This window comes from Pleurodeles waltl, chromosome 1_1 (genome assembly GCF_031143425.1).
Source record: "Pleurodeles waltl isolate 20211129_DDA chromosome 1_1, aPleWal1.hap1.20221129, whole genome shotgun sequence".
Taxonomy (NCBI): domain Eukaryota; kingdom Metazoa; phylum Chordata; class Amphibia; order Caudata; family Salamandridae; genus Pleurodeles; species Pleurodeles waltl.
In genome coordinates, this window is record NC_090436.1 from 707,124,662 (window position 1) to 707,151,648 (window position 26,987).

General features: G+C 45.0%; 1 protein-coding gene across 1 annotated transcript in view; it reads left to right on the forward strand.

Annotated features, from left to right (window-relative positions):
- The window catches only part of PRRC1 (proline rich coiled-coil 1), a 181,651-nt gene extending 160,909 nt beyond the window's left edge, over positions 1-20,742 (forward strand). The window contains exon 8 of the mRNA XM_069227286.1: positions 18,436-20,742. Coding sequence (XP_069083387.1) covers positions 18,436-18,645 — 210 coding nt within the window. The 3' untranslated portion in view covers positions 18,646-20,742. The remainder of the gene's footprint in view (positions 1-18,435) is intronic.
- Positions 20,743-26,987: the final 6,245 nt, after the last annotated feature.

Consider the following 26,987-nt stretch of genomic DNA (forward strand, 5'->3'; position numbering starts at 1 on the left):
TCAATTATTTATCATTACCAGTGAAACCAATATAACATCTCAACATTCACAAATATACATTTCTGACATTCAAAAACAAAACAAAAACAAATCAGTGACCAATATAGCCACCTTTCTTTGCAAGGACACTCAAAAGCCTGCCATCCATGGATTCTGTCAGTGTTTTGATCTGTTCACCATCAACATTGTGTGCAGCAGCAACCACAGCCTCCCAGACACTGTTCAGAGAGGTGTACTGTTTTCCCTCCTTGTAAATCTCACATTTGATGATGGACCACAGGTTCTCAATGGGGTTCAGATCAGGTGAACAAGGAGGCCATGTCATTAGATTTCCTTCTTTTATACCCTTTCTTGCCAGCCACGCTGTGGAGTACTTGGACGCGTGTGATGGAGCATTGTCCTGCATGAAAATCATGTTTTTCTTGAAGGATGCAGACTTCTTCCTGTACCACTGCTTGAAGAAGGTGTCTTCCAGGAACTGGCAGTAGGACTGGGAGTTGAGCTTGAATCCATCCTCAACCCGAAAAGGCCCCACAAGCTCATCTTTGATGATACCAGCCCAAACCAGTACTCCACCTCCACCTTGCTGGCGTCTGAGTCGGACTGGAGCTCTCTGCCCTTTACCAATCCAGCCACGGGCCCATCCATCTGGCCCATCAAGACTCACTCTCATTTCATCAGTCCATAAAACCTTAGAAAAATCAGTCTTGAGATATTTCTTGGCCCAGTCTTGACGTTTCAGCTTGTGTGTCTTGTTCAGTGGTGGTCGTCTTTCAGCCTTTCTTACCTTGGCCATGTCTCTGAGTATTGCACACCTTGTGCTTTTGGGCACTCCAGTGATGTTGCAGCTCTGAAATATGGCCAAACTGGTGGCAAGTGGCATCGTGGCAGCTGCACGCTTGACTTTTCTCAGTTCATGGGCAGTTATTTTGCGCCTTGGTTTTTCCACACGCTTCTTGCGACCCTGTTGACTATTTTGAATGAAACGCTTGATTGTTCGATGATCACGCTTCAGAAGCTTTGCAATTTTAAGAGTGCTGCATCCCTCTGCAAGATATCTCACTATTTTTGACTTTTCTGAGCCTGTCAAGTCCTTCTTTTGACCCATTTTGCCAAAGGAAAGGAAGTTGCCTAATAATTATGCACACCTGATATAGGGTGTTGATGTCATTAGACCACACCCCTTCTCATTACAGAGATGCACATCACCTAATATGCTTAATTGGTAGTAGGCTTTCGAGCCTATACAGCTTGGAGTAAGACAACATGCATAAAGAGGATGATGTGGTCAAAATACTCATTTGCCTAATAATTCTGCACTCCCTGTATATATATATGTTCGATGGCATGTGTAGCTGCAGATACACATGCGGTGCATTATCCTGCCATCTAGTGTTGGGCTCGGAGTCTTACAAGTTGTTTTTCTTGGAAGAAGTCTTTTCGAGTCACGAGACCGAGGGACTCCTCCCTTTAGGCTCCATTGCGCATGGGCGTCGACTCCATCTTAGATGGTTTTCTTTCCGCCATTGGGTTCGGACGTGTTCCTCTACGCTCTGTGCTTCGGTTCGGAAAAGATAGGTTCGATGGCATCTGTCGCTGTAGATACACATGTTCTGCATAGCTCGCCGTCTGGTTTTGGGTCGGAGTGTTACAAGTTGTTTTTCTTCAAAGAAGTCTTTCGAGTCACGGGACCGAGTGACTCCTCCTTCTGTCTCCATTGCGCATGGGCGTCGACTCCATCTTCGATTGTTTTTTTTCCGCCATCGGGTTCGGACGTGTTCCTGTCGCTCCGAGTTTCGGAACGGAAAGTTAGTAAATATCGGAAGATTTTCGTCGGTATTGTTGCGTTCGGGATCGGCGTAGTTAGATTCAACTCCGCATCGAAGGTCGACGCGCTCCGGTGCCCTTTGGGGTAGCTTTCGATCCCCCGTCGGGGCCTGGTCGGCCCGACCGCGTGTAGAACGACGCCGATGGAACGGACCCCGTTCCATTTTTGTCCCAAATGCCACAACAAATTCCCGTATACAGACCAACATTTGGTCTGTAACCTGTGCCTGTCACCTGAGCACACTGAGGAGACTTGCGAGGCCTGTCGCGCGTTCCGGTCCCGAAAGACACTCCGTGACCGTCGAGCCAGGAGACTTCAGATGGCGTCCACGCCGACAGCGCACCGAGAGGAAGAAGAAACCTTTTCGATCCACGAATCGGACTCCGAGGAATTCGACGATCAAAGAACCGTGAGTAAGACGTCGAAAACAACACATAAGAAAAGTGACAAGGCCCAGGGGACGCCACTGCCACCAGGCCATGGCTCCACCCATAAATTCGGTGACCGACCATCGGCACCGAAAAAGGCCCAAACAGTGCCGAGATCGTCCGACTCCGGTCGAGACACCGGCACGCAGCCTTCTCGGGATCGAGAAAGTGCTGGAGAAAAGCAGCGACACCGAGATAGCGGTGTAGAAACGGCTCGACGCCGAGACAGCGGCACCGACGAAGATCGACGCCGAGAGGTTTCGACTCCAAAAAAGAAAAAAGCCACCTCGGAGACGAAAAAACATACAGACAGGGTTTCGGTGCCGAAACAACCCGTAACCGACCCAGGTCCAGGCTCTTATACAGAGGAGCAATCACTGTCCTCTCAGATGCGAAAGCATAGGTTTGAGGAAGAGCTGCAATCCACCGAAGTGGACCATACGCAAAAACGTATTTTCATACAGCAGGGAACAGGAAAAATAAGCACCCTTCCCCCTGTTAGGATAAAAAGGAGACTGGAGTTTCAAACAGACCAGGCGCCACAAACCAAGATGGTGAAAAAGGTGACTCCGCCACCCTCTCCTCCACCTGTAATTAACGTCTCACCAGCACAAACCCCTTCACATTCCCCGGCTCACACCACCATGAGCCAAGGTGACCAGGATCAAGACGCTTGGGACTTATATGACGCCCCAGTGTCGGACAACAGTCCGGAGGCATATCCAACAAAGCCCTCACCACCAGAAGACAGCACAGCATATTCTCAAGTGGTGGCTAGAGCGGCACAATTCCACAACGTAAACCTCCACTCAGAACAAGTCGAGGATGACTTTTTATTCAACACCCTCTCCTCCACCCACAGCTCCTACCAAAGCCTGCCTATGCTGCCAGGTATGCTTCGGCACGCAAAGGAAATCTTCAAGGAGCCGGTCAAAAGTAGGGCAATAACGCCAAGGGTGGAAAAGAAATATAAGGCACCTCCTACAGACCCTGTTTTCATCACCACACAGCTGCCACCTGATTCCGTCGTAGTAGGAGCAGCTCGAAAAAGAGCCAACTCCCACACATCTGGGGATGCACCACCCCCAGATAAAGAGAGCCGCAAGTTCGATGCAGCTGGGAAAAGAGTCGCAGTACAGGCTGCTAACCAGTGGCGCATCGCTAACTCTCAAGCACTACTTGCGCGCTATGACAGAGCCCATTGGGATGAGATGCAACACCTCATCGAGCATCTACCCAAGGAACTACAAAAGAGAGCAAAGCAGGTGGTCGAGGAAGGACAGAACATATCAAATAACCAGATACATTCCTCTATGGACGCAGCGGACACAGCTGCAAGAACAATTAATACATCTGTGACCATTAGAAGGCACGCATGGCTAAGAACGTCTGGGTTCAAACCAGAGATACAGCAGCCAGTGCTCAATATGCCATTCAACGAAAAACAACTGTTCGGACCAGAAGTGGACACGGCAATCGAAAAACTGAAAAAAGACACTGACACTGCTAAAGCCATGGGCGCACTCTACTCCCCGCAGAGCAGAGGAACCTACAGCACCTTCCGCAAGACACCCTTTCGAGGGGGGTTTCGGGGTCAGGCCACACAAGCCAGCACCTCGCAGGCAACACCGTCCAGCTACCAGGGACAGTACAGGGGAGGCTTTCGGGGTCAATACAGAGGAGGGCAATTCCCTAGGAATAGAGGAAAATTTCAAAGCCCCAAAACCCCTACAACCAAGCAGTGACTCAGATGTCACTCACCCCCTCCACACAACACCAGTGGGGGGAAGAATAGGTCATTATTACAAAGCATGGGAGGAAATAACTACAGACACTTGGGTCTTAGCAATTATCCAACATGGTTATTGCATTGAATTCCTAAAATTCCCTCCAAACATACCACCAAAAGCACAGAATTTATCAAAACAACATTCCGATCTTCTGGAAATAGAAGTTCAAGCACTATTGCAAAAGAATGCAATCGAATTAGTACCAAACACACAAATAAACACAGGAGTCTATTCACTGTACTTCTTAATACCAAAAAAGGACAAAACACTGAGACCAATCCTAGACCTCAGAATACTGAACACCTACATCAAATCAGACCACTTTCACATGGTCACGCTACAAGAAGTGTTACCATTGCTAAAACTACAGGACTACATGACAACCCTAGACCTCAAAGACGCGTATTTCCATATACCAATACATCCATCGCACAGAAAATACCTAAGGTTCGTATTCAAAGGAATACATTACCAATTCAAGGTATTGCCTTTTGGTTTAACAACCGCACCAAGAGTCTTCACCAAATGTCTAGCAGTAGTGGCTGCACACATCAGAAGGCAGCAAATACATGTATTCCCGTATCTAGACGACTGGCTAATCAAAACCAATTCACTAACAAAGTGCTTACACCACACAAATCAAATCATACAAACCCTCTACAGACTCGGTTTCACCGTCAACTTTGCAAAATCCAACATTTTGCCAGGCAAGGTACAACAATACCTGGGAGCCATAATAGACACAACAAAAGGAGTAGCCACTCCAAGTCCACAAAGAATTCAAAATTTCAACAAGATCATACAACGTATGTATCCAACACAAACAATACAAGCAAAGATGATATTGCAACTCCTAGGCATGATGTCCTCATGCATAGCCATTGTCCCGAACGCAAGACTGCACATGAGGCCCTTGCAACAGTGCCTAGCATCACAATGGTCACAAGCACAGGGTCACCTTCTAGATCTGGTGTTGATAGACCGCCAAACTTACCTCTCGCTTCTATGGTGGAACAGTATAAATTTAAACAAAGGGCGGCCTTTCCAAGACCCAGTGCCACAATACTTAATAACAACAGATGCTTCCATGACAGGGTGGGGAGCACACCTCGATCAACACAGCATACAAGGACAATGGAACGTACATCAAACAAAACTGCATATAAATCACCTAGAAATGCTTGCAGTTTTTCAAGCATTAAGGGCTTTCCAACCAATTATAACTCACAAATACATTCTTGTCAAGACAGACAATATGACAACAATGTATTATCTAAACAAACAAGGGGGGACACACTCAACGCAGTTGAGCCTGCTGGCACAAAAGATATGGCGATGGGCAATTCACAACCACATTCGCCTAATAGCACAGTTTATTCCAGGGATCCAGAATCAACTTGCAGACAATCTCTCTCGAGATCACCAACAGGTCCACGAATGGGAAATTCACCCCCAAATTCTAAACACTTACTTCAGACTCTGGGGAACACCTCAAATAGACTTGTTTGCAACAAAAGAGAACGCAAAATGCCCAAACTTCGCATCCAGATACCCACACAGGCAGTCCCAAGGCAATGCCCTATGGATGAACTGGTCAGGGATATTTGCCTACGCTTTTCCTCCTCTCCCTCTCCTTCCTTATCTGGTAAACAAATTGAGTCAAAACAAACTCAAACTCATATTAATAGCACCAACTTGGGCAAGGCAACCCTGGTACACAACACTGCTAGACCTATCAGTAATACCCCACATCAAATTGCCCAACAGGCCGGATCTGTTAACACAACACAACCAACAGATCAGACATCCAGATCCAGCATCACTGAATCTTGCAATCTGGCTCCTGAAATCCTAGAATTCGGACACTTACAACTTACCCAAGAATGTATGGAAGTCATAAAGCAAGCCAGAAGGCCGTCCACTAGGCACTGCTATGCAAGTAAATGGAAGAGGTTTGTTTGCTACTGCCATCATAATCAGATCCAACCTTTACACGCAACTCCAAAGGATGTAGTGGGTTACTTGCTTCACTTACAAAAATCTAACCTAGCCTTCTCTTCCATTAAAATACACCTTGCAGCAATATCTGCATACCTGCAGACTACCTATTCAACTTCCCTATATAGGATACCAGTCATTAAAGCATTCATGGAAGGCCTTAAAAGAATTATACCACCAAGAACACCACCTGTTCCTTCATGGAACTTAAATGTTGTCTTAACAAGACTCATGGGTCCACCTTTTGAACCCATGCACTCTTGCGAAATACAGTTCCTAACCTGGAAGGTTGCATTTCTCATCGCCATTACATCTCTAAGAAGAGTAAGCGAAATTCAGGCGTTTACAATACAAGAACCTTTTATACAACTACACAAAAATAGTCATCCTAAGGACTAATCCGAAATTCTTACCAAAGGTTATTTCACCGTTCCACCTAAATCAAACAGTGGAACTACCAGTGTTCTTCCCACAGCCAGATTCCGTAGCTGAGAGGGCACTACATACCTTAGATGTCAAAAGAGCATTAATGTACTACATTGACAGAACGAAGAACATCAGAAAGACTAAACAACTATTTATTGCATTCCAAAAACCTCATGCAGGAAACCCAATACCAAAACAAGGTATAGCCAGATGGATAGTTAAATGCATCCAAATCTGCTACCTTAAAGCAAAACGACAACTGCCCATTACACCAAGGGCACACTCAACCAGAAAAAAAAGGTGCTACCATGGCCTTTCTAGGGAACATCCCAATGCAAGAAATATGTAAGGCAGCCACATGGTCTACGCCACACACGTTCAGCAAACACTACTATGTAGACGTGCTATCCGCACAGCAAGCCACAGTAGGTCAAGCCGTGTTAAGAACATTATTTCAAACCACTTCCATTCCTACAGGCTGAGCCACCGCTTTTGGGGAGATAACTGCTTACTAGTCTATGCAGAACATGTGTATCTACAGCGACAGATGCCATCGAACTGAAAATGTCACTTACCCAGTGTACATCTGTTCGTGGCATCAGTCGCTGGAGATTCACATGTGCCCACCCGCCTCCCCGGGATCCTGTAGCAGTTCGGAAGTTAGCTTCAACTTTGTACATTTGTATATATATATTTTCCACCTTAAATAGGTACGTACTTAGTCACTCCATTGCATGGGCACTATTACTACAACACAACTCCTACCTCACCCTCTGCGGGGAAAACAATCGAAGATGGAGTCGACGCCCATGCGCAATGGAGACAGAAGGAGGAGTCACTCGGTCCCGTGACTCGAAAGACTTCTTCGAAGAAAAACAACTTGTAACACTCCGACCCAACACCAGATGGCGAGCTATGCAGAACATGTGAATCTCCAGCGACTGATGCCACGAACAGATGTACACTGGGTAAGTGACATTTTCATTATCCATCGGAAAATTTGACAGTATTGTTTGCGCTTGGTACCGGGTTAGTGCTAGCACATCGACACCGAAGAAACAAAAGTTCCGGCAGCCCTTCGGGGTTTCCACGCCTCGGCGGGGCCTGGTCGGCCCGACCGCGTCCATCTTCAACGCTCATGGACCGGACCCCCTTAAGCTTCTGCCCCAACTGCCACGCAAAGTATCCTTATACAGACCAACACTTGGTCTGTAATCTGTGTTTGTCCCCCGAACACAACGAGGATTCTTGCGAGGCCTGTCGGGCATTTCGATCCAAGAAGACACTGCGGGATTGTAGAGCTCGAAGACTCCAGATGGCGTCGACACCGGCCGGACACACCGTCGAAGAAGAGGAGACATTCGCCATTAGAGATTCGGACTTGGGCGAGTCCAAGAGTGAGCAGCCGAAGACACAGAAAACCGTGAGTAAACCAGCCCCGGCAAAAACTCACTCGAAAATCATGAAGGCCCAGGGGACGTCACCGCCAACAGGCCATGGCTTTACCCGAAAACACGGTGACCAAACATCGGCACCGAAAAAGGCCTCCCAGCAGCCAAAGACATCCGACTCCGGTCGAGATACCGACTCCGAACAGACTCGGCACTGAGATACTGGCTCCGAACACTCGGCACCGAGAGTTCGGTACACCAAAAATCAAAAAGGTTTCCTCGGAGCCGAAAAAGACTGTCGAAAAAATTTTGGTACTGAAACATTCTTCCTTGGAGCCGAAACAACGCTCCTATACAGAGGAACAAGGCCTTTCCACACATTTACAAGGCCACAGATTTGAACAAGAGCTGGGCATGGGAGAGCCGGACCACACCCAAAAAAGGCTCTATATCCAAAAGGACACTGGGAAAATCAGAACTCTTCCTCCAATCAAAATGAAACGGAAGCTCGCATTCCAAGAGGTGGGAATGCAGCCAAAGGCAAAAGTGGCAAAAGAGAAAACTCCACCACAATTTTCGCCACAACAATCACCAATACATTCGCCTCATCTGTCCCCGGTAGCAACACGCCCAATGATGCATTCACCAATGCACACAGGGATGAGTCAAGATGACCCGGATGCATGGGATCTGTATGACGCACCGGTCTCTGACAATAGTCCCGAATGCTACCCGGCAAGACCTTCAAGTACTGCTTACATGCAAGTGGTTTCCAGGGCAGCTGCATTTCATAATGTTGCATTGCATGCAGAGCCCATAGAAGATGACTTCTTGTTCAACACCCTGTCATCTACGCACAGCCAATTCCAAAGCTTGCCAATGCTGCCAGGCATGTTAAAACACGCTAAACAGGTGTTTCAAGACCCAGTCAAAGGCAGAGCCATCACGCCTAGGGTGGAGAAGAAATATAAACCTCCCCCTACTGACCCTGTGTACATCACACAACAGTTAACTCCAGATTCAGTGGTAGTTGGAGCAGCCCGAAAAAGTGCGAACTCACAAACTTCTGGAGACGCACCACCACCCGACAAAGAAAGTCGGAAATTCGATGCAGCAGGCAAAAGGGTGGCAGCACAGGCAGTCAATCAATGGCGAATTGCCAATTCACAGGCTCTTCTAGCAAGATACGACAGGGCACATTGGGATGAAATGCAACATCTCATTCAACACCTTCCCAAAGAGTTCCAGAAACGTGCCCAACAGGTTGTCGAGGAGGGCCAAAGTATCTCCAATAACCAAATGAGGTCGGCCATGGACTCAGCAGACACGGCGGCCAGAACACTAAACACGGCGGTAACCATTCGGAGACACGCCTGGCTACGAACCTCCGGATTTAAGCCTGAAATTCAGCAAGCAGTGCTAAATATGCCATTCAATGAACAACACCTATTTGGGCCGGAGGTGGATACAGCGGTAGACAAACTGAAGAAAGACACTGACACGGCCAAAGCCATGGGTGCGCTCTACTCCCCACAGAGCAAAGGCACTTTTAGGAAGCCACACTTTAGAGGGGGGTTTCGGGCCCAGACCACAGAGCCTTCCACCTCACAAGTCAGACCCACATATCAGGGCCAATAGCAGAGAGGAGGTTTTCGAGGACAATATAGGGGTGGACAGTTCCCTAAAACAAGAGGGAAATTCCAGAGCCCAAAAACCCCACAAACTAAACAGTGACTTCAACGTCACAAACCCCCACCACACAACACCAGTGTTGGGGAGACTCACAGATTATTACCACAACTGGGAACACATGACTACGGACGCGTGGGTCCTAGCCATTATCCAACATGGTTATTGCATAGAATTCCTACATTTGCCACCAGATGTGCCTCCAAGAGCACACAACATGTCCAAACAACACTTGGATCTGTTACAGCTAGAAGCCCAAGCATTATTACAAAAAGAAGCAATAGAACTAGTACCCAACCATCAAAAAGGAAAAGGTGTTTACTCCCTGTATTTCCTAATCCCAAAAAAGGACAAAACACTGAGACCCATATTAGACCTCAGAACACTAAATCTTTACATCAAATCAGATCACTTTCACATGGTGACACTTCAAGACGTGATTCCCTTGCTCAAACAACAGGACTACATGTCAACATTCGATCTCAAGGATGCTTATTTCCACATACCCATACATCCTTCCCACAGGAAATACTTGAGGTTTGTAATCCAAGGCGTGCATTACCAATTCAAAGTGTTACCGTTCTGCATAACAACAGCCCCAAGAGTATTCACAAAATGCCTTGCAGAAGTAGCTGCTCACATCAGGAGGCAGCACATGCACGTATTTTCTTACTGAGACGATTGGTTAATAAAAACCAGCACTCAGCAACTGTGTCTTCTACACACAAAATCCGTCATACACACCCTTCACAAACTAGGGTTCTCTATAAACTACCAAAATCTCATCTACAACCGTGTCAAATACAACAGTACTTAGGAGCAACAATCAACACACAAAAAGGGATTGCCACTCCAAGTCCACAAAGTGTACAAGCCTTCCAAAATGTAATACTAAACATGCACCCAAACCAACACTATCAAGTGAGGTTTGTAATGAAACTCCTAGGCATGATGTCTTCATGCATAGCCATTGTCCCAAATGTAAGACTACACATGCGTCCCTTACTACAATGTCTAGCAACACAATGAACACAAGCACAGGGTCAACTTCAAGATCTAGTGTTGATAGACCGCCAAACACACTCCTCGCTTCAATGGTGGAATCCTATAAATTTAAAACAAGGGTGGCCATTCCAAGACCCAGTGCCTCAATACGTGATCACAACAGATGCTTCCATGATAGGGTGGGGAGCACACCTCAACCAGCACAGTATACAGGGACAATGGGACGTTCAACAAAGGCAACTGCATATAAATCATCTAGAGCTCTTAGCAGTGTTTCTAACGTTGAAAGCATTTCAACTGCTAATAGCCCACAAACACATTCTTGTCAAAACAGACAACATGACAACAATGTATTACCTAACCAAACAGGGAGGGACACACTCATCACAACTGTGTCTCTTAGCACAAAAGATTTGGCATTGGGCGATTCACAATCGCATTCGCCTAATAGCACAGTACATCCCAGGGATTCAATACCAGTTAGCCGACAATCTCAGTCGAGCTCACCAACAAACACACGAATGGGAAATTCATCCCGAGATACTACAAACTTACTTTCTACGCTGGGGAATACCAGAAATAGACCTATTCGCAACAAAAAAAACGCAAAATGCCAAAACTTTGCGTCCAGGTATCCACACCCTCAGTCCAAGGGCAATGCGTTATGGATGAGTTGGTCAGGGATATTTGCCTACGCTTTTCCCCCTCTCCCACTCCTTCCTTATCTTGTAAACAAATTGAGTCAAAACAGACTCCAACTAATACTGATAGCACCAACCTGGGCTCACCAACCATGGTACACAACACTACTAGACCTGTCAGTAGTACCTCATATCAAACTACCAAACAGACCAGATATGTTAACTCAACACAAGCAACAGATCAGACACCTGAATCCAGCATTGCTCAATCTAGCAATCTGGCTCCTGGAGTCTTAGAGTTTGGACATTTAGACCTTACACAAGAATGTATGGAGGTCATTAAGCAAGCTAGAAAACCTACTACAAGACATTGTTACACAAACAAATGGAAAAGATTTGTTTATTACTGCCATCATAATCAAATCCAACCACAACACGCTTCTGCAAAAAACACTCCAAGCTATTCATTACACTTACAAAAATCAAACCTATCCTTTTCTTCTATCAAAATACATCTCACAGCAATATCCTCCTATCTGCAGATTACACATTCAACATCACTCTTTAGAATCCCAGTCATCAAAGCATTTATGGAGGGTCTAAAGAGAATCATACCCCCAAGAACACCACCAGTTCCCTCGTGGAACCTCAATATTGTATTAACACGACTCATGGGTCCACCATTTGAACCCATGCACTCTTGTGAAATGCAATACTTAACCTGGAAAGTAGCCTTCCTAATAGCTATCACATCTCTTAGAAGGGTAAGTGAAATTCAAGCATTCACTATACAAGAACCCTTCATACAAATACATAAACATAAAGTGGTTCGCCGGACAAATCCAAAGTTCTTACCAAAAGTTATATCACCGTTCCACCTAAACCAAACCGTGGAACTCCCAGTCTTTTTTCCACAACCAGACTCAGTAGCCGAAAGAGCCTTACATGTGCTAGACATCAAAAGAGCATTAATGTATTACATTGTTACAACAAAACAATTTTGCAAGACAAAACAATTGTTTGTAGCCTTTCACAAACCTCATGCAGGAAATCCAATATCCAAACAAGGCATTGCCAGATGGATAGTGAAATGTATTCAGACCTGCTATATTAAAGCAAAAAGAGATCTGCCTATTGCGCCAAAGGCGCACTCCACTAGGAAGAAAGGCGCCACAATGGCCTTTCTCGGAAATATACCTCTGACAGAAATCTGTAAGGCAGCCCCATGGTCTACGCCTCATACATTCACAAAACATTACTGTGTAGATGTGTTAACAACACAACAAGCCACAGTAGGACAGGCTGTATTACGAACATTATTTCAAACAACTTCAACTCCTACAGGCTAAACCACCACTTTTGGGAGATAACTGCTTACTAGTCTATGCACAGCATGTGTATCTGCAGCTACACATGCCATTGAACGGAAAATGTCACTTACCCAGTGTACATCTGTTCGTGGCATGAGTCGCTGCAGATTCACATGCGCCCTCCTGCCTCCCCGGGAGCCTGTAGCCGTTATAAGTTGATGAAACTTGTACATTTATAAATTTGTAAATATATAAAAAAAATTATACACATTATGTACATACATACTCACTCCATTGCATGGGCATTTTTACTATATACACAACTCCTACCTCACCCTCTGCGGGGAAAACAATCTAAGATGGAGTCGACGCCCATGCGCAATGGAGCCCGAAAGGGAGGAGTCCCTCGGTCTCGTGACTCGAAAAGACTTCTTTGAAGAAAAACAACTTGTAACACTCCGAGCCCAACACTAGATGGCAGGATAATGCACAGCATGTGAATCTGCAGCGACTCATGCCACGAACAGATGTACACTGGGTAAGTGACATTTTCCAGATATATACAGATATATATATTTAACCGTGAGTAAATATACATTTGTTAAACACGCTTAAAGAATATGTGTATAATTTAATATTATGAAATAGTAACTATACATCATTCCACAATCCAAACTTTCCAAGGACGGCTTCTTAAAATATTTCCAGGACTTTATTTTAGAGATGGTGAAATACATTTCTCTGAGAATGCAAACCTTTACCTCGTCTTTTATTTAGAGGCTGTTAAGAATTTGTGCTTATCATATGAACTTATTAATGTCTGCGACATACAGTAGTTTATGGCGCTGGATTTTTTTTGCTTGGCCAAGTGACGTTCGCCCTTGTTGAACTAGAGGTGTTGATGTTGTGCTAATCAGTTAACCGTACACTTGCATTTCTTCTAATCTAGTGCCCATTTGTTTACATTGTTTTCTGCATAAGTGATATGCAGACGGAGAATGTCCTAATTTAACAGTTGCATCTCGAAGTGGAAACACCTTATTTAATGAGGGGTTCGTTTGTGCACATGCCATTAACGTAGAGTGATCAAATAAAGCATGAGTGCCATGCACCAAGGACTACCGGTGATCTAACGTGGTTGCCCGGTGATCTAATTGAAGGCGCATTTTTTTTTTCTATGTTAACCAGACAGGATCTTTTAGCTGCTAAGTTGTTCAGTGTTTCCCATTGATGTCTTTACACCACTGATTAAACTGTTTTTGCTATTTCGTCAAGGTACGTTACTCAAAACAAACTACATAATTAGTTGACACAGTGAATGATTTAACTTGGTGTGACCTCTGCCTAGATAAATTATTGTACTATCAAGATTTAAAGGGAAATTTAAAAACCTGTTTTCACTTTTTTCCGGAATCTGCTTAGTGTTGTTTCAGGCACAAAGTATAGCAGGTCCTAGAAAGCCAAATAGGGTAACATCCTTCTAATCTCAAATATGAAAAAAGTTTTCTTTGGGAGTTGTGTTAATGTCCTATTTGGAAACCATAGTAAAGTATGTCAGAGCCCCTGGTTATAAACCAGTCTGTTCTTGAAAGATATGTATAAGACTGTAGTAGAACATTAGGGGAAACCCATTCGATTCGACATCTCGACTAGCAGCTTTGAGTTGGGAGTGGCAGGCGTCCTTTTGTCTCATTAGCTGATCTGGAAAGTGCCCCCCATATAAGGAGTTGCTTGGAAGTAGATATTTGTGTTCTGTAATGTCAGTGAAGAAGGTAGACTAAGACATTAATGTAAATGTTGGTACTGTGTGTTTGGGTCCCAGACATGTGAAGGTTGATAATATTTTGCTGGGAGAAGGATCTTACTTAACAGGTGCAAAAACTAACATCAAGCCAGACCAATTTACAAACAATTTGTATAACAAACATTTTGAAGCACACTGCCTTAAGTGATGAATATACTAAAGATCATAGATAAACCCAGAGAAAATATTGTTGGATCCAGCATACCATACTGTTGATCTTTTCCTACTTAGTCTGACCTGGAAACCTCATGGAGTGTATGTATTGTGTTTTTTTGCACAGCATTTGCATTAAGAAGGTTTATACCTCATCAGTATATCAGAGGAGAGAGTCGGCCTAAATTATTTTAAAAACACAAGCAACCAGGACTGGTTTTGCTCCTAGTACGCTGGGTATGCCCAGACATGGGTCCCGGGCTCACTGTGTCACTGGAACCAACCGATACCCGGCTGAAGAGCCCATCACAAGGGCAAAACCTGCCCTTGGTTGGGTTCCAGGTCAGGGAAGACTTGGTCTGGCAGTTCAGGCTGGACCAAGAGGAAGAGGGTGAAGACTGACTTGCATATGGCTAGGTCCAAATTGAGGTGGCATGGTGGACTAAAAAGTATGGATATGAATGCGGCCTCAAGGGATTGCCAGTGGCTGAGATTTTTTCAAGCTTTCCGTCCATCACCTTTTTTATTTTTGTAAGTGTGCCAGGTATGCCCAGACATGGGTCCCATGCTCACTGTGCCACTGGAACCAATCTATACCAAGCTAAAAAGCCCATAACAAGGGCACAATTGATCCTGAGTTGCATGTGTTCTGGTTTAGGGACTGTCTGGCCTGGCTTGGCCTGCAAGTTCAGGCTCAACTCTTCGCATGAAGATCAGGGTCAAGACTGGTGGGTTCAAACTCAGGTGGCATGGTGGGTGAAAAACGATGGATTGGGATTGGGCCCTGAGCTATTGCCAGTGGATGAGATTAATTAAAGTATTCTATCCATCACCTTGTTGTTTTTGTACCTAAATAACATGCTCCATAACTGGACATAACCCACCATTTACATGCGCATGGCAATTTATTTGACAATATATTTGGAATACAAAACTTACATGATTAGTGGAAATTGGTCTCTTACTTAAATGAAGTTCATCAAACTATGTATTTTATTTATTCTACTGTGTTTGTATCACTATCTCTTTTACTTGTTGGATGTGCAGTTCAACTACATGCTTATTCATAAATGTGGTACGGATTCTGCATGGGTGCATAGTTGTGTGTGGGTATGCACTCTTCAGTATGTTGTCACTCAATATTCTGGTGACAGTGTTGTGTCCCTTTGATAGTCTCTTTGTTCCCAACCCACTCCTCAGTGGGATTAGAAAGAAGGGTTGTTCAAAGTTGTTATTGTGGGAGTAAAGTGTTTTTTTGCTCCTGGTTATTGGCCTACCAGTAGTTTCAGAGTTTCCTGCCTATCTTACATTTACATCCTGAGGTACTTGTTTCCGGCAAACTGGCAATATTTCTTCATTGGTGCTAGTCGCCACTGAAACGTTTTCTCTGAGAACTTTAAAATCGTTCCCTACCATCTACGAAACTGGGTGGATGCTGATAGTTACGGTTTCCTTTCATCCCAAAATATTCTGTAAAATCCAGATTTTCATGTGAAAATCCACATGCTCAGATTTTTCCACCTTTTTGTAGTAAACGTAGAATACATAAATTATGGAAAGTTTGCAATATAAAAAATTTACAATGTTGCACTCTCCCAGATAGGAGTTAATTTTAGAAAAGATTCTTCAGTTCTTGGCGTGTATGGATGTTGCAAGTGCAGTGAGCAGTGCCAAAATGTTTTGCAGTTGTGTTTCTATTTTGTTGAGAAAAATGTGTGATAATAAGTTAGGAGAAACAAAAAGTAGCAAATGTTTTGGTCTGTTAGCTGAAGTATGTGGCTTAGGCAGGTTAGAGTTTTGACACATGACCGTAAACTGGCGCATGAGAACAGAAGAGGTATCTAAACATTGGAGTTCTCACATTGCAAAAACAGTTTTCTGGGCATTTTTTGGTAATGGGTGCATGTGTCAGCACACTAAAGCGTGATCTATTGGTTTTGCCACAGCTTGTTCTTGAATGTCTCCTTAGCCACCAGAAAGCAGTCCAAGAAGAGCTATACCTTGCTCCACCTTGTGGCAGAAATGTTGTCTTCTCTACTTTTTGGTACGGCTTTGTGCTACCCAGCTGACTGTCAGTAGAATGCGATTGTGTGCACTAGATAATTTCATAGAAAAATATTTTGGGACTGCAAATTCAAGATTACACAAGTCTGATCTCTGTGGAATTGTAGAGATTTCACAATGGGGGGATGCCAAAGTCAACTCTGAAATGTTACTTAATGTCTATGCTCCAAACCTGCCTTCTTTCTAGCTCATGTCTGCACAATTATATTTTTAATGCGCTGATATTTTTTGGGGAAAGAAACACCACCTGGTGTTTATTCGTTTCTCATGGCTATCATCCGCATTAAAGCCAACATAATATCACAAATTGGATGCATATTAATATGATTTGCTAGGTAGTGGAACTGTACACTTGGGGGATAAATAGCACATTATTCTGCTATTTAGCACAGATAAGTTTTTTTTGCCAGAGTATCCTTCATATCTCTCCTCTATCTACTACTTCCCCCCCCTAAAGCTTTAGGAAACATTACTCACAACTCGCACTGCACTAGAAGAACCTATCTTTTAGATAAATGCCTTAACTAGTCACCATTTAAGCGTGCCATGCTGTGCTCCCTGACTGCCCTATTATTACCATTTTTACTTCAGACATAAATGCATTTGGGCCAGGTAGGGGCAGGGAGAGCCGTGTGAACTTGCCATTAGCTCCTAAGTTTATTTCGGGGGGCATGATTTAACAAAGTGGCAGTATCTCTATGCTAGCTCCTCCACTAGGAAGCAACTCTCAGGTAGAATTATACTCTTTAGAGTCGAGCCTGTCTGTTCGTCGATGAGAAGGAAAGCGTAATATTCAGGTGGAGAGATTCAGAAGTGAGAGATCTGTGCTGAAGAATTTTGTCAAGTGCTGAGGGTTCCAAGAGCTTGCTGTCCGGCCCTGAAGGCTCTATTTTTTTTTCTAATTCTGGAGATGCACGTCAATCTACTGTTTCATATGAAGGTAGTCATTGAGCTGCCCCCTTCCTAGGCAGTGTGTTTTGATTCACACATCTACATTACATTTCTCGATTTGTGCAATCATAGTTCTAGTTTGCCAGAATGTTATCACTCAAGAATGTTGTCACTAAGTCCAGTGGTGGATTAGTTGCTCAAGGAGCTAGGCCAACGCCAGCCCTTAAATCGACAGTCTAGACCTCCAAGATAACTGCCGGGCAGTCTTAACCAAAAACTGAAATTATTCCTAAAATGTCCTGGAACAATACAAAGTTTTATAAGAAATCATAGATTCTGTGCTTTTACAGAGGAAATTCTGTAAAGCACTCCCTGTCCATGGTTAGGTTATACCATTAGCGTGGCATGATGGGAATGAACATGCCATTGCTTGAATAACTCAGTGTCCGCTCAACATGGTTAGGTGTGTATCATTTTAATCCCCAATCACAAGGTAGTAAACCGGGTAGTGCAGGGGTTGATCTGCCCTAACAGTAAATGCATTCTTGGGCCTAGAACTGCAGATCCTTTTGAATGTATTCAAATATGGTAGCTTGTCAACATTACTCTACTTTCATAATACCACTGGAAAATAGTTTCAGAGCGCTCTATAAAGTGGGTTTTGATTACATATAAATGAAAATCACACCGTAGAGCACACTTGCAAACGTCGAGATTATTGCATGCCAGTAGCTATGGAAACCATTACCAACTATAACGAAGATGAGTTTGATCTCGCTGTAATATGTATTGTTTAGAGCAATTGTTTCTTAAAAAAAAAAAATCTACCTCCCTATTCATATGTTGTTGTGCTGATTATGCTTCAAAACGATTTTTTGTTGAATAATCTATTCTCTGTGAACGCAAAGACCAATTACGCGCTTCTAATACATAATGTACCTAAACATTATCTCTGACGTAGGTGTGCCGAATAACGCGTGCATCCCTGTAACCTGTGCCACTCTTGTTTTTTGCTAGGCCCAGAACCTCACTCCTCAGGACTACAATCTCCGGTGGTCTGGCCTCTTGGTGACAGTTGGTGAAGTCGTCGAAAGAAATGTGCCACATGTGAGCAAGACTGACTGGCACTTGGCGTTCACCGGCATGTCTCGCCGACAGATGATTTACAGCACGGCCAAAGCCTTGGCGGGGATGTACAAACAGCGGCTGCCACCCAGGGCATCGTGAAAGGCACCTAGCCGTCAGACTGTGCAGACTTTAATGGGCGTCACTCAAAGAACAGGCTGCATCTTCGAATAATCTAGCTATCACTGGATAGGGTCAAGATTTGAAATCAGACTGCATAATGTAACCTGTTTATCAAAGGAAAGCTAGCCGTCCTATTTCAGTAGTGAAAGATTTTGTAGTTTGGAATATGTTTCTAAAATGCTATGTAAAATATTTTTCACAAGCTAAGCATTGGCCAGACTTGTACATCTCATTTTCGTTTGACTCCTTCATGGGTCTCAGTGACAATCGCTGGCAGGGGGGACGTTGGGTCATATCTTACCCAGCATAACGCACCTGTAAAATGCATCTAGTCTGTTTGAAATTTGCTCCCTTAGAATCGATATGGCCATTGGGTCTTTACTAAAAAAAAAAATTGTAACGCTAAAGCACATAACGCCAAACCTTTGTGGGCCCAAGTCACGAAGTGACTTTAAAAAACTAACATAAAAGCAAAATGACCTGATGTAGGATCAATATGCAGTGCAGCCTGCCAATGGTGCTTTACGTTTTTATTAAAGCATATGCTTCCATGACCCTTTTTAGTGGCGCCAGAGATACTGACTTGTGTACTTGTGCTGAGGGAACTGCCGGAGGGTTCCCACTCCTGGTGTAGTTCATATTCAAACAAAGGTTGCAGCGTTGATTCAGGTTGTCCATCCAACAACAGGTTACACATGCCAAGATACGGTTTCAGCCAACCAGTATCAAAGCTTCCAGTGCGCAAACATTCTGCATGAACTTGATGTTCGTGATCATAGGACCGAGGCATTCATTTTTGACACTCACTGTGGTGTAATGGTGGAGTTGCCGAACTTACCACTTTACCTAAGGCTTCTGTATGGTTCTCGCTGCACCTTAGTTTCTTTTAGACAGTTGCAGCATGAAGCAAGGGCTATCACTGGCTCTTTAGACTACCTGGCACGTCCCTCCTCCTTGGTCTCCATTTCTGTTTGCCAAAGCTTATTTCTTTCCTTTGAAGTCGGCATCCTCCGCGCATGATTGTTTGTAGGTACAGAATTGCATGCCATTTTGAGACTCTTCTGAGAAACGAGGCCAGTTCATTTTTAACATGGTAAAGCTACCCTTATTTTATAACGAATGACGTACGGTTGCATTAAACACGAGCAGATAATGTGCCTTAGCTTTGCAAAGCATAGATGTACATCAACAAAATGAATTAAACTCCTATAAGCCAGATCAGAGTGGCTCGCTGTGTTCTGGAACATTTCCTGTGTATTTTGTTTTAAAAGTGTTATGTACACCACGTTTGCTTTTCCTATTAACCTCAGAAGCCTGTTGCACTTGATCACAGGCTACGTTGTCATTCTTATTTCAATCACCAGTGAGATGTTTTTATGTAAGGATAAGCTTCTTTGTCTCGTCCTGCCTGCAGCATATGAGGTCCAGATATATATATATATATATATATATATATCCTCTTTTCCACTAGAACAGCTGACTCCTGGACATGCTTTTGACCACCTCAGTTGTGTGGTCTTATAGCAATCCTTGGTACTTTTTTGTGCTCCTGGACACGAGATCCCTTAATCCAGGTAACACCTGTCTGAGTCTGCATTTTCCTGGTAAGGAACTTGATGCAAAGGAGAAACTCCAATTATTGCATGTTGTAGAAAAACAAATTCCTAGTCATTGATTTCTCTTTGCCTTAATACTTGCTCAGCAGTTTGTTCTGCTCTGCTGCCTTCTCTTTTCTACCACCTTTGAAAATATATTTTGCAATCTGTACTTTTTGGCTAAATTAATATATTTGTATTCATAAAAAATGCATCTTCTGCCTCCTTCCGCCTAAATGACGTCATTTTTGCTACCGTCTAGCTCGTAATTAAATAAACGTTTTTACAAATGCTGGTGCAGCCCTCATGGTAATGCATAATAATCTTCTGAATGTTCTTCTTAAATTGTTTTTAATCTTATAAATGCTCTTTTATTAGCGTCTTGTTATTGTCAGTTCTTTGATCTCAAATTGGAACAACAGTTGGCAAAACAAACCGGTCTGGATTTTTAAAAAAATAAACAGAAGGGCTTCTTGATTAATTGGCGATTTTGTATGTGTAGTTGTACAGATAGATTGTTTAGTAGGTGAATGTGAAAATACGTGAAATCATAAGTTAATGAATGGATGGCTGAATGGGTGAGTGAAGACGGATTGAATGAATACACGTGTTGGATGGATGGATGGATGAGTGCATGAACGGCTACAATCATGTTGGTGGCTGTAGCCTATTCTCCACTCCTAGTGCTGCTAACTCACCAACGCATCCACCCATCTACACACCCAATAACACCCCTATCAACAATCATCCAAAGTCACTAACTCCTATAACACCCACACAAAGTGACCCCATGTATACACCAGATCGACCCACCAATTACCATGCACATTCACTAATAAAAATACACCACTATTGGTTGTGCCAGTGCTTGTTAAACTTGTATTTGGCTCATGCTACAAAGGCTGGTGCTGTATCGTGACGATGGTCTCTGGGAGAAACACTTGAGTACGCTCCTTGATGTGTATGAGAAGAGGGTAACCTCAGGCATGTTAGCAGATGTACTTGTAGGGCACAAATGTGCAAAATACATACCCTGTAGCCGCCATGTCCTCAGGTTGGATAGAACAGTGACAAGACAGTCCAAAGTGGTGCTGGTAAGCGATTTCCTGACAGTGATAGCTTTACATCACATAATAAGCTGGGCTAGAGAGAGTTCCAGAAGGTTGGAGTTTGAGTGGCACATCCCCCTAATCTCTCGATCTGGGTGATTTGCAATCGTAAAATTTGTATTTTGACAGTGATGGGTAGAGATGTGGATAGCATTAAAGCAAAGTGGTCTCGACTTTGCCCCCTGTACAGTGTTCTTCATTAGCGATGGTAGAGCCACACACTGAACGTGTGTGGCACTGGCCACACCAGAAGTAGTGGGAGTGAATTTAATGAAACCTTTAAAAATATAGTGTGCCAGGACTGGCTTTTTCTCATTTAAAATGTTGGTTTTGTTAGTTACAGGCACCTTCTTGTGCAACCTTTTTAAGGTGAGATGGGATGGTTACAAGCGGAAAACTAGATTGGGGAGGATGGAATGATAGATGTTTTAAAAAAAACAACAATCTTATCCATGGTAAAGAACCTACTAAATCACCAACTTTCCTGCCAGTATTTTAGTCATCATGAGTAGTAAGGCAATGCTGACCAATAACCCCTGCAAATGAGATTGCCTGCCTGGACCAATGCGTGTATGAAACATTTAAAAGAATATTTTTGCAGATTAAGTACCATTTATCTTGAGATTTCTCTAGCAGATCATCTTTAACAAATCTGAAACTTTTGGGGGTTGCTGGGGTAGGTACTGCAGGAAATAATGAGTAGTAACATGTAAACAAGAAGGCCTCTCCTAATAGGTCCAACTAGCGCGCATTCTGTCCTATTTCTTATTACTGTGGAGAAAATCAATGTCTTGGATGTTATATTTAACCAATTACAAAGTATCAAACCACTTGCCAAAGCAGTGGAAAAGATGGGTTATTGCCATGATGATTAAAAGCAAAAGAGTTTCCATTGCATCACCACAGGCGATTGCGAGCTTCAAGTTGGCCAGTCTAAATGAATCTACACACTCTGTAAAATATCCTTGGAAGAGTCCTTACTTGGACTGAACGTGGGCTGAACATGGTGCGGGCTGTAATGCAAAATTATGACTGGTTATAAGAACCTAGATATATCAAGAAGTCGCCTATAAGCTGCACTCAAGTAAGGGAGTCCGCTTTCTGTCTTAAATTCATGGTAGCTGTAGGAAGTTGGCTCTGTAGGTGCTATTTCAAAGTAAGGAATAGCATGCACAGAGTCCAAGGGTTCCCCTTAGAGGTAAGATAGTGGCAAAAAGAGATAATACTAATGCTCTATTTTGTGGTAGTGTGGTCGAGCAGTAGGCTTATCCAAGGAGTAGTGTTAAGCATTTGTTGTACATACACATAGACAATAAATGAGGTACACACACTCAGAGACAAATCCAGCCAATAGGTTTTTGTATAGAAAAATATCTTTTCTTAGTTTATTTTAAGAACCACAGGTTCAAATTCTACATGTAATATCTCATTCGAAAGGTATTGCAGGTAAGTACTTTAGGAACTTCAAATCATCAAAATTGCATGTATACTTTTCAAGTTATTCACAAATAGCTGTTTTAAAAGTGGACACAGTGCAATTTTCACAGTTCCTAGGGGAGGTAAGTATTTGTTAGGTTAACCAGGTAAGTAAGACACTTACAGGGCTTAGTTCTTGGTCCAAGGTAGCCCACCGTTGGGGGTTCAGAGCAACCCCAAAGTCACCACACCAGCAGCTCAGGGCCGGTCAGGTGCAGAGTTCAGAGTGGTGCCCAAAACACATAGGCTAGAATGGAGAGAAGGGGGTGCCCCGGTTCCGGTCTGCTTGCAGGTAAGTACCCGCGTCTTCGGAGGGCAGACCAGTGGGGTTTTGTAGGGCACCGGGGGGGACACAAGCCCACACAGAAATTTCACCCTCAGCAGCGCGGGGACTGCCGGGTGCAGTGTAGAAACAAGCGTCGGGTTCGTAATGGAAGTCAATGAGAGATCAAGGGATCTCTTCAGCGCTGCAGGCAGGCAAGGGGGGGCTTCCTCGGGGAAACCTCCACTTGGGCAAGGGAGAGGGACTCCTGGGGGTCACTTCTGCAGTGAAAGTCCGGTCCTTCAGGTCCTGGGGGCTGCGGGTGCAGGGTCTCTCCCAGGCGTCGGGACTTTAGGTTCAAAGAGTCGCGGTCAGGGGAAGCCTCGGGATTCCCTCTGCAGGCGGCGCTGTGGGGGCTCAGGGGGGACAGGTTTTTGTACTCACAGTCTTAGAGTAGTCCTGGGGTCCCTCCTGAGGTGTTGGATCGCCACCAGCCGAGTCGGGGTCGCCGGGTGCAGTGTTGCAAGTCTCACGCTTCTTGCGGGGAACTTGCAGGGTTCTTTGGAGCTGCTGGAAACAAAGTTGCAGCTTTTCTTGGAGCAGGTCCGCTGTCCTCGGGAGTTTCTTGTCTTTTCGAAGCAGGGGCAGTCCTCAGAGGATGTCGAGGTCGCTGGTCCCTTTGGAAGGCGTCGCTGGAGCAGGATCTTTGGAAGGCAGGAGACAGGCCGGTGAGTTTCTGGAGCCAAGGCAGTTGTCGTCTTCTGGTCTTCCGCTGCAGGGGTTTTCAGCTAGGCAGTCCTTCTTCTTGTAGTTGCAGGAATCTAATTTTCTAGGGTTCAGGGTAGCCCTTAAATACTAAATTTAAGGGCGTGTTTAGGTCTGGGGGGTTAGTAGCCAATGGCTACTAGCCCTGAGGGTGGGTACACCCTCTTTGTGCCTCCTCCCAAGGGGAGGGGGTCACAATCCTAACCCTATTGGGGGAGTCCTCCATCTGCAAGATGGAGGATTTCTAAAAGTTAGAGTCACTTCAGCTCAGGACACCTTAGGGGCTGTCCTGACTGGCCAGTGACTCCTCCTTGTTGCTTTCTTTGTTCCCTCCAGCCTTGCCGCCAAAAGTGGGGGCCGTGGCCGGAGGGGGCGGGCAACTCCACTAAGCTGGAGTGCCCTGCTGGGCTGTGACAAAGGGGTGAGCCTTTGAGGCTCACCGCCAGGTGTCACAGTTCCTGCCTGGGGGAGGTGTTAGCATCTCCACCCAGTGCAGGCTTTGTTACTGGCCTCAGAGTGACAAAGGCACTCTCCCCATGGGGCCAGCAACATGTCTCTGGTGTGGCAGGCTGCTGGAACTAGTCAGCCTACACAGACAGTCGGTTAAGTTTCAGGGGGCACCTCTAAGGTGCCCTCTGTGGTGTATTTTACAATAAAGTGTACACTGGCATCAGTGTGCATTTATTGTGCTGAGAAGTTTGATACCAAACTTCCCAGTTTTCAGTGTAGCCATTATGGTGCTGTGGAGTTCGTGTTTGACAAACTCCCAGACCATATACTCTTATGGCTACCCTGCACTTACAATGTCTAAGGTTTTGTTTAGACACTGTAGGGGTACCATGCTCATGCACTGGTACCCTCACCTATGGTATAGTGCACCCTGCCTTAGGGCTGTAAGGCCTGCTAGAGGGGTGTCTTACCTATACTGCATAGGCAGTGAGAGGCTGGCATGGCACCCTGAGGGGAGTGCCATGTCGACTTACTCATTTTGTTCTCACTAGCACACACAGGCTTGTAAGCAGTGTGGCTGTGCTGAGTGAGGGGTCTCTAGGGTGGCATAATGCATGCTGCAGCCCTTAGAGACCTTCCCTGGCATCAGGGCCCTTGGTACCAGAGGTACCAGTTACAAGGGACTTATCTGGATGCCAGGGTGTGCCAATTGTGGGATCAATGGTACATTTTAGGTGAAAGAACACTGGTGCTGGGGCCTGGTTAGCAGGGTCCCAGCACACTTCTCAGTCAAGTCAGCATCAGTATCAGGCAAAAAGTGGGGGGTAACTGCAACAGGGAGCCATTTCTTTACACAAGCCCCCCCCAGCCCACAGGCCAGGAGACTCAGCCAACGCTGGAAGAGTCTTCCTAGTCTGTCAGGCGAGGAAGAGTAGAGGAAATGGCTGGTTTGTTGCAGGGCCTACTCTGCCTTACATCCTCCTGTTCAGGTCATTCCCTCTGGGGAACTGACCCACTTCCACAGTGATAGGACCTAGTCTGAACTGCCTCTTGTCTGTGCTTTTTATGTCTTTACCCATTCTCTCTATTTTGAGGTCAGAGGTATCCACCTCTGCTAATCTTATCTTAGCCAGGGTCACCCCTAGCTTACCCAAAGAGGTTACCCAGAGCTGGAGTAACCCCACCATGACCAATAGGGTCAGGGGGCCTAACTTGCTATTTGGCATGGGGTCAGACCACCATGCTAAGGATAGTGCAGCCATAAAGGCTAACACCCAGCAGAGGCCACTGACAGCTGTCAGTGCCCAGAACCACACCTTTAGCTCTTCACCTAAAAGGGAAGGGGCTAAGTTACAGGCTTCTTTGGGTTCAGGTTGCCTGTCTGCTGTATTGGAGTGGGGGGTTACCACATCTTGTAGTAAACACCCTTCTTCCACTCTTTCTTCTGTTAGCTGAGGAGCCACCCACTCAGGTTTAACAGTTGCCTGACTAGCCAGGACTTCTTGTGGGTCAGGTTGGACTTTATCAGGGCCATTTTTGGAGTTCTCCCCTACTGGAGCAGAATCTCCTTGGCTTGCTGTAACCTTGGCTAAAGGTTGTCCACCCCTCCTACTCTGTTTTCTTTTCTTCTTCTTCTGGGGCCTGCTTGCATTTACTGCAGAGGCAGGGCTTCCAGAATCCTTGGGAGAGGACTGGCACTGGACCAGTTCCTCTCTTGAGCTCTGACTAACCTCTGGGTAGTCATTTCCAAGGAGACAATCAAGGGGGAGGTCTGTACTGACTACTACCCTTCTCCAGCTAAGAGTGCCACCCACTTCTATGGGCACTAAAGCCACAGGCCTCTTAGTGACCCTGTCTAGGCTAACTCTTACCCTGGCAGTCTCACCTGGGATGTACTGGTTTGAGAGCACCAGCCTGTCATGCACAATAGTGTGACTGGCACAAGTGTCTCTCAGGGCAGTGGTTGGGATTCCATTCACCAGTAGGTGGTGGAAGTGTCTACTTCCCTCTGGAATCTCCAACTCACCTGTTGGGCCCTGTTTCCAGTTGAAGGCTAGGAAGACCTCCTCATCTGAGGAGTCATCTCCCATGGCTACACTGGTTACCCCTGGAATTTTGTTCTGGGGTTTGTTTTTGGGACAAGAAGTGTCCTTGGTGTGGTGCCCAGACTGTTTACAGTTGTGGCACCATGCCTTAGTGGCATCCCAGTTCTTACCCTGGTACCCACCTTTGTTTTGGGTTGTGTCTTGGGGCCCACCCACCTGTTCTGGTTTTTGGGGGCCTACAGAGGACTCTTTTTCTTTGTTTCTAGGGTCACCCACTTTCTCCTGGGGAGTTTTTGTAACCCCTTTCTTTTGGTCACCCCCAGTGGAAGTTTTGGTTACCCTAGTCTTGACCCAGTGGTCTGCCTTCTTTCCCAATTCTTGGGGAGAAATTGGACCTAGGTCTACCAGATACTGATGCAACTTTTCATTGAAGCAGTTACTTAAAATGTGTTCTTTCATAAACAAATTATAAAGCCCAACATAGTCACACACTTCATTTCCAGTTAACCAACCATCTAGTGTTTTTACTGAGTAGTCTACAAAATCAACCCAGGTCTGGCTCGAGGATTTTTGAGCCCCCCTGAATCTAATTCTATACTCCTCAGTGGCGAATCCAAAG